The following is a 15,934-nucleotide window of genomic DNA, read 5'->3' as shown; positions in this document are numbered from 1 at the left end:
GGCTGTGGTGAGCATAAAGGTTGGCCATGCAACCAACGAGGGGTACAACAGGAGGAATACAGAACTAACTTCCTGTATTTCCCAAACTAACCTTCTGAAAATCCACAAAACGAGACTTGCTGGTGTCCAATATAAACTTGCGGCGATTGGCACAAACTGGGTTCTTGCAGATTGCTGGTTGTGTGTACTTGAACTGCTGCTCCACATCCTTGGTAACTGACTGGCAGTCCATACATAGGAAAGTACCAGTGACCAACTCGGGGTGAACAGGGTGCGTTCGTACCACCTGCCCACTAATGCGCAACAATGTCCCAATCTTTGCTGCTGTAAGTTCTCGAATTCTATTCACCAAAAAAGAGAATTGAAAGCAAAATTTGTACGCAAGATGCAGATATATTTATCACTATTTTCGAAGGCCTTCAGTGGTGACCCTTTATAGTATTTTACAGATTACTCTACTTATAAGCAAGTAGCTAAGCTATATAGGCCAGGTAAGTCCCAATTAGATCGCCGAGTTAGCCAATCTTCGCTGGGGTGGTGCGAAGGCAGCTAGAATCAGAATCCAATTCCTGAGTATTGATACCAGGGAAGGGCAGGATTAGGCTTGTGGTCAAACAGTCAGCTGACAATCTAGGCTCACACATAGAATGGGCATTGTGTCAGAAATGTGCCTTGTATGAGCCATGGAGGTGGGGAAAACTTGACAACCAAAAAAAAAGCAGTTTCGTTTAGAGGAAAACACATTCTGCTGAACTGTGCCAAAATGAAATATTATAAAAAGGGGCTTGTATTGTGTTTATACTTTAGAACTGAAGGTTACAGGCAGCCTGGGAGCTTACATTTTCTGCAATCCCTCGCCCCCAGTTTTGCATCATGACTTTCCAATTCAGTATCACGACTAGGAATAATAGAAACATAAACATAGAAACATAGAAGATAGGAGGAGTAGGCCATTCGGCCCTTTGAGCCTGCTCCGCCATTCAACGAGATCATGGCTGATCATCCAAACCCTAGCACCCGGTCCCTACACCGACAGCCATCCCACCCAAGCCCTATCCCCGTAACCCCACATATTTAATCCCCCCTAACACTAAGGGCCAATTTTTTATCATGGCCAATCAACCTAACCCGCACATCTTTAGACTGTGGGAGGAAACCGGAGCACCCGGAGGAAACCCACGCAAACACGGGGAGAATGTGCAAACTCCACACAGACAGTCACCCGAGGCCGGATTTGAACCCGGGTCCCTGGCGCTGTGAGGCAACAGTGCTAACCACTATGCCACCGTGCTGCCCATGGGCTTAGAATTGTGCTTTAAAGTGCTTTGGGACGTCCAGTGGTCATGAAAGGGGCTATATAAATGCAAGTCTTTTTCTTTTCCCTCACCCTGGTAGTGCTGGCGGAAGCCCAGCATAAGAAGGGATCAGAAAGCCCGTGGCACTGTCCTTCCACCAGTGTTGCACAATCCCCAGGGGCATTGTGCCAGGGGCAAAAGAACCTCGCTGATCATGGTTCAAGTGTATGCATTTGGGGCATCCTGGGGAAGTGTCCCATCTGTCCTGGAAATTGCACTGCTTTGCTCCATTGCAGCAGGTGCACCAGAATAAGTTGGAACAGAACACAAGTGTGTTCCTGTATCACCATCAGATAGGAAAATATCACTTATTTTTTACAACTTGGTTTTCTTTTGCTGGATTGGTTTTGAAGCATTGTTTATTCTTTTTCCAGTTCTAGTTACTGTTAATTTTTCTTTAGCCTTTTTGCATCTACCAATCATGGGTGCATCAGCGAGGTTGGGTATTCCTTTGGTGTATTTATCTGCTTGCAGCTAAAGTGGGTATCCAGAACCATTACACAGGTAGGGTGGTTCACAGATTCCATCAGACCTTCTTGGGCATGTCACAAGAGGCCAGTCTCTATGCTGGGATTAAGCCCTCAATCTGGTTGTCCCAGCAATTGTCTCGAGAGACAAAGTTGACAGACGTGCACAACCTGCATATCACCTAGTGACTGTGCATCATACAGCTAGGTTTTTCTAAAGTGACTTGAGGGGAATCAGGCCTTGAAAGATAATAACGTGCCAGAGTTCAGATCGTAACTTGGATCTTGAAGTGCCACTCTGAAGCATGGATATGCATGAAGTGCAAAGTTATGAGCTATAATGTTACAGAAGGGTTTAGCATGGGGGAGGAGCACATGTGGATTTAGCAAGCAACTGTTGGGCTATATATGGTACAGTTGGTACTGTTCAGTTGCCAGATTTCTGTGTGTTCTGTCTGGTTCTCTGACCCCAGGTCCTGCAGGGTGTTCAGTGTTGAACCTGCTGTCATAAATGATGTCCTTGGAGGAGGGGCGAGTGGTGAGTGGTGGAGGGGTTGGCTTGAAGTGCCAAATTTTACAGCTCCATTAGGCTAACTCCTTGCACAAGGGCAAAGCTGTGCAGGCAGCTCTGCATAATTATTCTAATGAGTTGGAGTGAAAACTCCAGGGCTGTCAGTGCGCCCCTGCATCAGGATACCAACAACACAGCACAGAAACTGAACTTGTGCCATGAGCTCCTTTAATGTCTTTGGAATGCACTTCATGAGGTCACATTGGGAGCATTCCAGACAAAATGTCAGCTCCTACATGGTCTCCAACTAAGAGTTCAGAATGATGTCACTGTCTTGCTTGTTAAGTGTACAGATATTTCTAATCACAAAAACAACAATTTTGTTTTAATGAAATAGGAGCATTTTGATCATTTAAAACCAACTGACTGCATTTGAAAAATTATACACAGATAAACACATCATTTTTCAATGGGTCTTTTAGACAAAACAGAAAAGTTAGATATAAATAGAATACAAAACTATTTACTTCTGTCTAGCTGGAAAGTCTTGAAAAGCAACATAGAACTCCTTAGAAGCAGGGACATTTCCATGATCTCGAGCAAAGTTTCGCACTGCTCGGCAAATGTATGGATAAATTCTGGGGTAATAAAAATTGAGAAAACACAAGCATATAGAATCGTAGAATAGTACAGCACAGGAGGCCATTCGACCCATTGAGTCTGCACCAGCTCTTTCAAAGTGCAATCCAGTTAGTCCCACTCTTTCCCCATATCCCTGCAATTTTTCCCCCCTCTTTCAAGTATTTATCCAATTTCCTTTTGAAGGCTACTATTGAATCTGTATCCACCACCCTATCTGGCAGTGTATTCCAAATCCTAACCACTCGTTGCATAAAAAAGTTTTTCCTCATGTCACCTCTGGTTCTTTTGCCAATCACCTTAAATCTGTGCCCTCTCGTTATTGATCATTCAACCATTGGAAACAGTAAACTATCTAAATCTTTCATAATTTTAAACATCTTTATCAAATCTCCTCCTCGCCTTCTCTGCTAGAAGGAGAACAACCCAACTTCACTATTCTATCCACATAACTGTATTCCTCATCCCTAGAACCATTCTACTGTACCCTCTCCAAAGCCTTCACGTCCTTCTTAAAGTGCAGTGCCCAGAACTGGACACAATACTCCAGCTGGAGCCGAACTAGTGTTTTATATAGGTTTAGCATAACTTCCGGGCTTTTGTACTCTATGCACAAGCACCCCCAGGTCTCTGTTCTTGCAACCCCTTTAAAATTGTACCATTTTGTACGTATGATCTCTCATTCTTCTGACCAAAATGCATCACCTCACTTCTCTGCATTGAATTTCATCTGCCACGTGTCTGCCCATTCCACCAGCTTTAACATTAGGACTATTACACCGGTTCACTTTTTTCTGTTCTCCAATTTTTCTTTGAAGCCCTGCTTCCTGTTAGCTGAAAGGAAAAAAAGAAACCTCTCTCCGTCCCTCTCTCCAAAGTTATATAACATACCTACACATATGTTATATCAAAAGAAAGGTTATGATTAGGAGGGTGTCCTAGGCGTATTTACTTTTTTGGTCAGACAAAAGTTGTTCGGACAGTAGACAAAAAACATTCAAAATTCCGCTCATTAGCAGTTGGCCAATCATACGGGGGAAATCCACTCATTAGCATTGAGTGACGTGAAGGTTGACCAATCCTACGGGGGGGGAAGCGCGCTGCGTCACAGGGGGCATTTCATGGCGTGTTTGGGCAGGGCCTAATCTTTCAAACTGCCGTTAATTCGGCCATCTTTACCTCAGCTTTTACTTTTATTCACATTTTAACAGCTGCCACCTTCCTGTTCTATATGGCTTAACGCCAGATCATGTAGTGAAGTTGTCTTCTTAGCTATGGGGTGCTTAAAAACCTGAGCTTTAATACAGGGAACTAAGGAAGAGAACAAATTAATTCAGTTTTAAATTGTATTTAGGGAACTCATTTGTCTTCCAGGGAAGGTCTCCCCACCTTGTGGAGCTGGAGGCCCCAGCCAGGGACTTGGGCTTTCCCCCCCTCGGCCCGGTCCTCGGCTCCGTTTGCGGCCGGGGACTCAGGCTTTCCCCCCCCTCCACTCAGTCTCCGGGCCTGAGGCACTAGGGAGAGACAGGGGGAGGGAGAGCTTGCCTTCTTCCTTCCTAGGGGTCCATCAGGCCAGGCCTGAAGCACTCCTTCTCCCCCCCCCCCCCCCCCTTCTCTCTCTCCAGGCTAATCCCAAACTAAATCCAGCAGAGAGTCTCTCTCTCTCTCAACTTTTTTCATAACAGGCACTCCAGCTAGTTATAAATAAATGCTGCTTGTGTCATTAAACAGTCCCAGCTCCCTAGTCAAAATGTATTTTTTGATTCTTACAATTCATCATTACATTTAAAACTGAAGGAATTATTTTCTTCATGGTAATTAAATAAATGGTGCCTTTCCATTCTAAATAAATAAATCCCCTGTACTTCTCCTGCCCTTAGAATAACAGCACAGAAGGAGGCCATTTGACCCATTGCTGGCTCTTTGAAAGAGCTATCCAATTAGTCCCACTCCCCTACTTTGCTCATAGCCCTGCAAAATTTTCCTTTAAGTATATATCCACTTCCCTTTTGAAAGTTACTGTTGAATCTGATTTCACCACCCTTTCAGGCAATGCAATTAAATAAATGGCTACATTCATCATCTCTGGTTCTCAACTCCAAACCTCAACACATTTTCCTTCTTTTCAAAGCTGAAGGATTTTTTCCTGTATGTTAAATAAATAAATCATGCTCTCAATGCTCGATAAATAAATATCCATTTTCATGATTTCAAATTTGGAACTGCATATGCATTTTCCTCATTATTTATAAATTATATTTTACATTTGAAACAAGTAAAACTATCCCCATTTCAGTGACTTCCTTTTCCCAGCATTCTGGATTTATTGATGCAGTTACCCAGGTCATTTAATTGGATAGATTCTGTTCTTATTCTCTGTACTTTATGTTCTTCCAACAAAGTATTAATATTTTGATTTTTTCAGCTGCCATGTGGGGCACAATGCCACATCCTTTAGGAATACTGAAAGAAGAAATATTAATGTTATACAGGTCTTCAAGTCCTATGTGCAACTCCATGGGAAATTAACCAGTATATGATGAAACTCTACATGGGGTATGCATTGCATTGAAACCTATGTGAACCAGTCCTTATATGAAATTACATAAAAGTAGCCACATTTTTCCCATAACAATCTACACCACTGTAGGTGGTGCAGTGATGGAACTTTCAAGAGGAATCGCAGCTTGTCTGCCACATGCACTGCAGCAACTCGCCAAGGCTTCTTCAGCAGCACCTCCCAAACCTGCGACCTCTTCCACCTAGAAGGAAAAGGACAGCAGGCGCATGGGAACACCACCACCTCCAAGTTGCACACCATCCTGACTTAGAAGTATATTGCAGTTAGTTGCTGGGTCAAAATCCTGGAACTCCCTCCCTAACAGCACTGTGGGAGTACCTTCACCACACGGACGGCAGCGGTTCAAGGCGGCGGCTCACCACCACCACCTTCTCAAGGGCAATTAGTGATGGGCAATAAATGCTGGCCTGGCCAGTGACACCCACATCGCATAAAAATGAATTTTTTAAAAAATAGGCAAAGGAGGGGGATGGAGGGGACAAGAGTGAGGGGTGTTGGGAGAGGAAAGAGAAGGAGGGATATGGACAGAGGAGGAGGCTAAATTTATTTTAAAAATTGCAGACTATTTAATACTACAATTTGATTTATTCCATCACAGTAAATCAGTGGCCCCGATATTATCCCTTACAGGGCATAAATACCCATTATGATACATGCAACACAAATAACTTTCTCAAACCTGTAATACTCCTCCTGAATGGTTGTTGCCAGCTGCTGATTGTAATATTCTATATCGGTGAAGTTCAAAAATAAAGTATTCCGCTCTGGTCGCATAAGCTCTTGAGCACCTTGAAGATACTTAACATCCCCATCAACACTTTGATACCTGAAAATATAATGGGCTTAAGAAAATCAAATTCACATGCATTACAAATGAAGGACAATAACCAAAATATGTTTAAATACAGTATAAACCCCAAAAATTCATTTTGCAAGTCAAATTTGCAAAGTTTAATTTTCATTGTTGTTTGACTCAGTTAATTGTTGATCTTAAGGAAGCAATATACTGTATTAAGCAAATAAAGCACCTCACAATAAACATTAAGGGCCAATGTTAAAGTTCATTAATTTTGTTAAAGAAAAGATATCCCTGGCCAATCAGTAGCATCTCTTACAAACCTTAAATATTGGCCAATGTTTTTCGCACTGCTACAATAGGCATGTTTAACATAATGGCCCAGAACTTGGTGTCGGGGGCTTGCTGCGTGTGGAAGCCCCCAACGTGCACTTACCCTGCGCGCAGACATCTGAAACCTGGCCCGCAGTGGATTTCCTGTCAGTGGCCCGGTTCTGATGTCGGCGGGCTGTGCTAACCTGACCCAGTGGCGTAGTTAGTGCGATGTGCCGGCTGGGATCAGGTGAGCACTGTTCAGCCAATCAGGGGAGGGGAAACTTCATTCATAAGTTTGAGTGTAAGAACTGTCAAACGCATGAAAAGTACTGCACCCCAAAACACTACTTAAACTTTAAATAAAATTTTTAAAAACATCCCAATCATTAAATTAAGTATAAAAAAGTTTTTAAAAAATTTAAACAATAATTTTTTTTTGAAAAAGATAAATTTTTAATAAAAGTGTCTAAAACTAAACCTACCTTATTGTAGATTCTTTAAAATAATAATAAACCTGTGGAAAAAGAAATTCTAAATTGCACTAAAACACCACTTACCTGTAAAAATACTTACGTGTGCTTTTTACAAGCGTAAAGACCGGAGGCCTTTACACATGCGCAAATCCCCCAAAACAGAGGAAATCCAAGACGCACGCGCTGCCCCCTACAGCGCACGCACTAGCCTCTTCACCTCTTGGGGCTGAAAACCGGCATTTCCTCCGGCCAGACACGCGAGTACCCCTTCCGTACTCACGCGTTTGGGGAGGAATTACTGCCCCATTAAGCATACATGTAGATAGGCTCTTTCAGCTAGATAGGTTATGAGGACCAATAAATGAGTATAATTACACAAGCGTAGAACTAGATCAGATGTCATGAGGTACTTCTTTTCATCGAGAGTCAACAGCGATTGCAGATACTCTGCAAACATTAAAAAGGGAGCTGGACAAGTCCATTCAGAAAAGGTTTTTTAAACCTTGGACTTAGACTTCCACTGTCAAGTGTGGCAGGATACCACTCCAAGTTTCCAGCAGAAACCCAGGGACGGGCTCCTCTGTTGCGCCCAGATTGCGGAAATTACCCGTGGGGGATTTGGTCACGATGAAACCAAAGCAACAGGCAGAAGTCTCGCCCTGCTGCACTTTAGGACCTGGGAAAGTTTTAGCCTGTATATAACTTCTGCAATACTAGTTTACCACTAGATGGCGTGATAGTCAACCTTTCTTCCCGGTTCAGCAGGACTTTAGTCACTCAATAACAGAATAGAAGTTTACTCTGGTAATTTCTAATCTTATTTACCTCACTCCTGAACAGTCACTAGCTTCATAACCAGCTTTTAAGATGCATCCTTGGCTCAGCAATAGCATTCTCGCCAGAATCAGAAGGTTGCATGTTCAAGGCCCACTCAAGAGACAAGCACATAATCCAGGCTGACACTTTAGTACTTCACTGTCAGATGTGCTGTCTTTCAGATGAGATGTTAAACCAAAGGTCTATTGGCCCTCTCTTATCGATCATTACATTTTGGAACCAGATTAGATTTACTCTATAAATGTAACAGATTATAGAAGAGAGTGCCTGCACACACCTGGACTGAATTTGTTGCAATTTGTCCAGACATTAAGGTTGCGTTGTCACTGCTGCTCCGTGCAATTTTCATCCTCAAGTCTGTAGCATTCTTTCTTCTGCTTAAGCTTGCAATGATGCTCCTCGTTTTCAGGCTCAAATTAGTATTTCTTATCAGGCTTCGTAACTATTTTGCAGCCGCTGGTTTAAGCACTTCTAAATGAGTGCAGTCTTTCCTTTTTCTTTAGGGTAACTCCAGCTTGGAATCTGCACCTCACGCAGATAAATTTAAGCACTACCATTTGCAATTGTTGACTTACTTTTAAATTTAATAATTTGAAGAGTCAATTTTTGGTCAGCTGGCAAGATGCTTCGCACATCATTATGATTGAGTGCACCAGCTATTGTTCTGCGCCAAGGACCACTCATAGGCAAGCCCACACTCCCAAGATCGGAGTGTGATCTTGTACATGGTAAAGGCACATTGCCCAGGTGTTAATTCAGATCTGCTTCAGGCACCATACCTTCCTGGGTTCAGTGGCATCAGTCACTCCCACAACTGGTCTGAGCATCTTACTTTGATGGGTGCCAACTCTCCACTCTATATTTACTTGTACAAATCGGAGACCTTCAGGTGAGAGATTAAAATGGACTAGATCGCCATGCCTTTCACACATGTATTTCTTCAATCTCTCTGTAGACAGACCAAGAAGCTGCTTTATTCCACAGCAAGATGAAAAAAAACAGACCAGTTATGACAGTAATTCCTTAGTTCAGTTGTTACAACTTGTATTCATGTAGCAATATGACAAATGCCAAGCCATGCCTTCCCATATTGATGGTCATCTTACTTGACTTCAATAGAAGAATTCCTCTGCATCTCCTCCTGTCTTTTCAAACTCATTAGGACTATGCTGTTTGTGTTCCATTTTTAAAAGCCTCAACACAAAGATGAGTGGTGTCTTTCCAAATACACAAACAAGCTAACAAATCACTTTGTGGCATCTTGAAGTGGCCATAGATGGAGACGGACACCGGTTAACTCCTTAACATGGTTTAATCAACCCTTGCACATAAAAGCTTCTGCCATGAGGCAGCATAAACAGAGTACAACAGTACAGATCAGACTTAACTCAGGAGAGCAATTGCCACAGCACCACCTGGTGGATCAGGTTACTCATAACCTCCCAGGTTACTACACTCCTCCCCCCTTAAGATTGCCGTATGCAATTCTTAAACAATAACCCTTAATAGGTACTACGTTTTAATTAACCAGTATGCTCTAACCATGGTTAACCCCTGACTAATTTAACAGGTTTGTATAAGTCTTTCGGGTTGCTTGCGAATCCTTTGTGAACGTCTTAATTCCACTTGTGGTGGATTCTCAGATTCATTTGCACTTGAGATTGGAGTAGTCTCTGATGTTACTCTGTCCCGCTGTGGCCTGGCAGTACCAGTGTCCACTGGCACCTTATAAGCCGTGCTGGGTCTTGGAACAGCCTCCTCTACTGCCCTTTGTTCCATCTGAGGCAGTTCCCCCTGCTGCCGGCTGAAAAGCTGAGCCACATGCCAACAAACCCCTCGACCATCCCCTAGTAAGACGGAGTACGACACAGATCCTGTAATGTCCTGGATTAGTCCCGGTATCCATTTAGGTCCATAACCGAAGTTCCGGGTGTACACAGAGTCCCCTATGGCGAAATGGCGAGCTTTAGTATGTTTGCCATGGTACACTTTTTGGTTTGTTTGTTTTGTCTCACACCCAGATCTCAAAAGCAAGGTTATCAGGTGTAATGTGCACCGCAACTTTCTCCCCATCATCAACTCAGCCGGAGAAAGCCCCGTGGTAGCTTGGGGTGTTATACGATAACTAAACAAGGCTCTATTGAGCTTGGTCTCCAGGGTGTCACCAGAGCTCTTCCTCACGCGCTCCTTAAAAGTCTGCATGGCTTGCTCGGCTAACCCATTTGAGGCTGGTGATATGGAGCCGAGGTGACATGTGATTCCATTCCTTACCATGAATTCTTTGCTCCCTTCACTAACGAAACACTGTGCATTGTCGGATACAATCATTTCTGGAATACCACGCGTGCTGAAACTGTTCCTGAGACAATTCAGTGTGGCATCAGTCGTTGCAGAGCTCACTGGATAAACGTCGATCCACTTTGAGTGAGCGTCAACCAGCACCAAAAACATTTTGCCCATAAAAGGTCCCGCATAGTCTATGTGAATTCTCCTCCAGCGTTTGCTGGGCCACTCCCAGGGATGGAGTGGTGCCCCGGCAGGCGCTTTCCTCTGTTCCTGACATAGTGCATGACTTTACCTTTGACTCAATTTCAGCATCCAAGTTAGGCCACCACAGGTAGCTCCTAGCCAGTCCTTTCATTCTAGTCATTCCTGGGTGCGATTGATGCAACTGTTCCATCAAAGTAGAGCGTCCCCGCTCTGGGACTATGATGCGTGCTCCCCATAGCACACATCCATCTTGGACACTGAGCTCGTGCTGTCTGTCTGTACGGCGCGAACTCCGGTCCCTCACGGTGATCTGGCCAGCCTTTCAACACATACTCATGAACCCTTGACAGAACGGGGTCCTTGGCTGTCCAGCCCTGGATTTGCGCTGAAGTCATCAGGGGACTGATCTCCTGATCCAGCATCAGGACGTGCTCCTCAGGGGGAAGTACTGCGAGGAGATTTTGAGAGGGGCAGGCGGCTGAGAGCAACCGCGTTCCCGTTTTCCTTGCCGGCTCTGTACGTGATCACATATTCATAGGCTTAGTATTACTGCCCATCTCATTATTCTCTGTGATGCCATTTGAGGCACCGCTTTCATCTCATTCAGTAAGCTAATAAGAGGCTTGTGGTCAGTACTGATTACAAACTTCCTCCCATATATGTACTTATGGAATTTCTTTACTCCAAATATAATGGCCAACCCCTCCATCAAGCTGTGAATAGTTTTTTTCCACAGCCGTGAAACAAACCTGATGGGCCTTTCTGCTCCATCTGGCATGCGGTGGGCCAACACTGCCCCCACTCCATAGGGTGATGTGTCGCAGGACATTATCAGCTCCTTCTTCTCGTCGTAATGCACCAACACCCTGCTGGACTGAAGTAGCTCCTTTGACTGCTGAAACGCTTTCGCTTGCTCTGGCCCCCAACGCGATGGCTCCTCCTTTCTCAGCAGTTTGTGCATGGGTGCCAGCAGCATCGATAAGTTTGGAAGAAACCGGTTATAATAATTCAGGAGCCCTAGATAGGCTTTCAGTTCAGTCACTGAGGTGGGTGCAGGTGCATCCTGCACTGCCCGCACTTTCCCTGGTAATGGATGGAGGCCTGTGACATCCACCCGATGTCCCAGGAATGTAACTTCCTTCTCCATGAAACTACACTTACTGTGTTTCAGGCGTAGCCCCACCTCTTCCAGCCGCTGTAGCACTTTGTCCAGTGTTTTTAAGTGATCCTGATTGTCACTTCCTGTTAGATGATATTCTGCTAACAGGAAGTGACATTCTGCTAAGTACACGGCCACCTTTGGAATGCCCTGCAGAATGCCCTCCATAGTCTATTGGAATATTGCTGGGCTAGAACGGACACCAAATGGTAACCTGGCATACGTGAACAGCCCCTTGTGCGTGTTCACTGTGACAAACTTTTTTGATTCTTCATCTAGCAATATCTGCTGATACGCATGACTCATGTCCAGTTTGCTGAATCTTTCTCCCCCAGCGAGCATTGTTAACATGTCCTCCATTCTCAGAATGGGGTACTGTTCCAGTGATGATACTCTGTTCACTGTTAACTTATAGTCACCACACACCCTTACGTTACTGTCGGGCTTCAATACCGGGACTATTGGTGCCACCCAGTCTGAAAATTTCACTGGTTCTGTTACTTTGTCCTTTAGCAAGCGATCTAGTTGTGCCTCAACCTTGGTTTTCATTGCAAAAGGTACCGACCTTGGTTTAAAGAAACGAGGCGTGGCATCACTGGCTACATGAATCTTGGCTGTGGCTCCCCTTAAGGTGCCCAGTTCGTCCTTGAACACTAACTCATGCTTCATCAGCACTTCTTGCAGTGCCTCTGTACTGTCCTCCATTTTATTCATTGCCTGCCAGTACACACTCAACTCACTGATCCACCCTCACCCTAACAGGTTTGGCCCTGACCCTGCTACCACTACCACCGTAAGCTCTTGTGACTCCTTTGTGTTCCACTTGTACTTCGGCCACCTCCAAAATGTCCACTTTCTGTCCTGTGTAGGTTTTGAGACTAATGGGGCATGTACCTAGCTCTGGTACTTTTGCTTCCCCCCATAGCTTGGCGTACTCAGTCTGCGAAATTATGGTTACAATCTCAAACTTTACTTGACCTCCGTTCACTATCAAATACTGAGTGAGAGGGGGTACGTTGGGCCTTGAAGTGTCTATACTGTATACAGTGAAAACCTCCTCACTAGGCTCTTCCTCCTCTTGTATGTAATTTGCCCGCTTTGTGTACTTCTCCCTCCCCCCTTTAGCATGCTTTGCCCCTTTAGCACTGCTTCTCTCACTCACTGCCCTTTTACAGACTTTAAGTGCCCTATTTTTCCACAATTGTGGCACTTTGCCTTTGCAAACCTGCAGTCCTTTGCATAATGGCTCATCCCGCCACATCGGTAGCAATCCCCCGCCCCGACTGGTGGACTTTTCGCGCCAGCTTCCATCTTGAAAACAGCTCCTCCCCCTGGTTTACTCCATTTCTCCTTGCTCATACTGTTTAAGTCCTTAATGTCCTTGTTAGCCATCTCCATGGCTTGTGCTTTTTTAAGTGCCGTCTCAAACGTTAATCCTTCTTCTGACAGTACACAGCAAAGGTTGCTGTCGTCGTTAACTCCGCATACTAGTCTGTCCCTTAACATGACTGAGCGCATTTCCAAAATTACAGTCCTGTGCGAGCTTCCGAAGCTCCTCCACATACTCAGTAACGCTTTCTTCTGGCCTCCTAATCCTCGAATTGAATTTCCATCTCTATTATTTCACTAGGTTTCAGATTGAAATGATTCTTTAGTAGACTCACCAACTCGTCAAAAGATTTTTCTCCTGGCCGCTCCGGGCTCAGCAGATTCCTCATCCGTGTATAGGTTTGCGCTCCCACACAACTCAGTAAAATGGCCCATTTTTTTTCAGCACTGTCCACCTCGTTTGCCATAAAGAAATGGCTCAGTATTTCAATATACTCCTCCCAAGACTGCGACTTGCTGTCAAAAGGTACCACGGAGCCTACCGTTCCTGCCATCCTTGGAGTCCGGTCACTTCAGCCAAAAAATCCAACTCCGTTTCGACTCCCGCGGCCTAGCCTCGTGCTTTTCCAACTAGTTTGCTAACCAACCCAAGCACCTCTTCCGAATACTCCAAAACTCTTCCGTCCTTTATCCTCGTCGCCATATGTGGCATCTTGAAGTGGCCATAGATGGAGACGGACACCGGTTAACTCCTTAACATGGTTTAATCAACCCTTGCACATAAAAGCTTCTGCCATGAGGCAGCATAAATAAAGAGTACAACAATACAGATCAGACTTAACTCAGGAGAGCAATTGCCACAGCACCACCTGGTGGATCAGGTTACTCATAACCTCCCAGGTTACTACACACTTAGTTGTTTCCCCCAGAGTATAAACAATGTCATTTAGCATATTAACCACCTTTTGTTCAGATGCTTCTTGTTTTTATAAAAACTCAAGAATACAAATTGTTTTTAAAGACCCAGCATTTAAAAGAACTCTTCCTCAAATCTTAATGTAAAAATGAAGAAAAAATACAGAAACAACACCAGGGTTAAACAACACAAGAACTGAAGAACATAAGAATTAGGAGCAGGAGTTGGCCATACAACCGCTCGGCCTACTCCACCATTCAGTAAGATCATGGCTGATCTTCGCCCTCAACTCCACTTTTTCCACCCGATCCCCACACCCCTTAATTCCCCTAGAGTCCAAAAATCTATCTGTCTCAGCCTTTAATATATTCAACTTGCATCCACAGCCCTCTAGGGTAGAGAATTCCAAAGATTCACAACCCTGAGTGAAGAAATTCCTCCTCATCTCAGTCTTAAATGGCTGACCCCTTATCCGGAGGCTATGCCCCCTAGTTCTACACTCTCCAGCTAGGGGAAACCACCTCAGCATCTGCCCGGTCAATTCCCCCTCAGAATCTTATGTTTCAAATGAGATGACCTCTCATTCTTCTAAACTCCAGAGTATAGGCTCAATCTCTCCTCATAGGACAACCCTCTCATCCCAAGGATCAATCTAGTGAACCTTTGTTGCACCGCCTCCAAGACATGCACGTCCTTTCTCAGATATGGGGTGGGTGTTTCAATGCCAAGGAGGTGCTAAAAACTTACAAAGCAGATGCTTCTCTCAATTTTCTGCTGGTCTAAGATTTAATGTCAATCTTTACTTTTGTGTCTACCTCACACATAATTACAGCCACCACTGGTAAAGCAAGCATTTTTTAAAAACTTGTAAAGTTATCTTGTCCTATAATTATTACTGCATTCCACTAATACATTTTAATTCTAAAGATTTAGAGCAACACTCATTCGTTGAACAGTTACATTCCTTTAAGGTCACCTACCCAATTCTAACCTTTTGGAGCTTAGCTGAGATTTAAATACCTGGAGCAAGATTAGATACAACAATCTCCTTACATTCATAGAAGCGCCCCTTGCATAGAAGAATGTTTCAGAGCACTTCAAGATGGAAGCATTTTGACAGAGTGGAATAGGACTGAATATAGATTGCTCAACCTAGCTACCAATTAAAGACTATATCGAACAGGGTACAAAATATGATTCCTCACTTGAAATTGGTGAAAACTTTAAAGAATTCAGTTTTTTAATTAGTTACTGACCTTGGAATTGCAATTAACCACCATTACTAAAGAATTACTGTAGAGCACACTACAGTATTATGCTCCTATTAAAACCATGTTCCTACATTCTTAGGTGTAGAACAATATTTTAAATAATGTATTAACTACACCAGGCGAGCAGAACATTACCGTCATGTCACTGAACTCTCCTGTATTAGATATCACGTTTGGTGATTAATAACTTCGTGTCATAATTATGGCTATCGTCCATGAAAAATTACACAAAAGCACTAGCCTTGAACTCCATAAAGTGACCATATACGAGCTGCCCGCTGCATTAATAGAATTTATGTATTTGTAAAATATCACAAGATCTTGAAATTAAAAACGTGTCCTAATTTTAATTTACCAAATGTAACGTCCTAAATTGCTGAACTACCCTCTACCAGGTTCAGCCACTTTCGGTTCACTTACACTTCCAAAAATTCCAAGAAGAGTTTCTGGCATTTTTCAGCCAACTCGTCTTTAACTTGCTGCCTCGCAGCATTAACTGCCGGATCCTGGCCCACGTCCATCGCTTCTCAGAGAGACAGCTGAAACCACACACCATCAGCGCTGCCCTGCCGAACCCCATTTCAAACCTCCCGCCGCGGCAACGCTCCTGCCTGCCCGCGAAAACCCATTGGTCGCAGCTGGAAGACCGATTGTGACGTAACTGAAAGTGCGTGGTCACTGGCCAATAGGGCGGGAACCTCAACTCTTATGGTTAATCAATTATGTTGATTCATCATTAATCTGAAACCTTTAAACCCAAGTGCCCAGCTCGAGCTCTTTCGTGACCGGTGGGCG

The 15,934-nt window shown here is 44.1% G+C and overlaps 1 protein-coding gene across 4 annotated transcripts in view; it reads right to left on the bottom strand.

Annotated features, from left to right (window-relative positions):
- The window catches only part of LOC147117264 (maternal DNA replication licensing factor mcm6-like), an 88,779-nt gene extending 73,074 nt beyond the window's left edge, over positions 1–15,705 (bottom strand). Inside the window, exons 1-4 of one of the 4 annotated variants that reach the window (XR_015078406.1) lie at positions 15,560–15,705; positions 6,233–6,379; positions 2,861–2,971; positions 92–341 (exon numbers count right to left, since the gene is read on the bottom strand). Coding sequence is in view for 3 of the 4 variants with exons in the window: in XM_085988085.1 (XP_085844211.1) it covers positions 92–341; positions 2,861–2,971; positions 6,233–6,379; positions 15,560–15,660 (609 nt within the window). In the remaining variant the exon portion in view is untranslated. The remainder of the gene's footprint in view (positions 1–91; positions 342–2,860; positions 2,972–6,232; positions 6,380–15,559) is intronic. The other 3 variants (XM_085988085.1, XM_085988083.1, XM_085988084.1) reach the window with 3 other exon arrangements.
- Between the last annotated feature and the right edge of the window lie 229 nt (positions 15,706–15,934).

This window comes from Somniosus microcephalus, chromosome 5, assembly GCF_052327205.1.
Source record: "Somniosus microcephalus isolate GS21.2 chromosome 5, FLI_Smic_1.0, whole genome shotgun sequence".
Lineage (NCBI taxonomy): Eukaryota > Metazoa > Chordata > Chondrichthyes > Squaliformes > Somniosidae > Somniosus > Somniosus microcephalus.
This window is presented reverse-complemented; position numbering and strand designations above follow the sequence as displayed.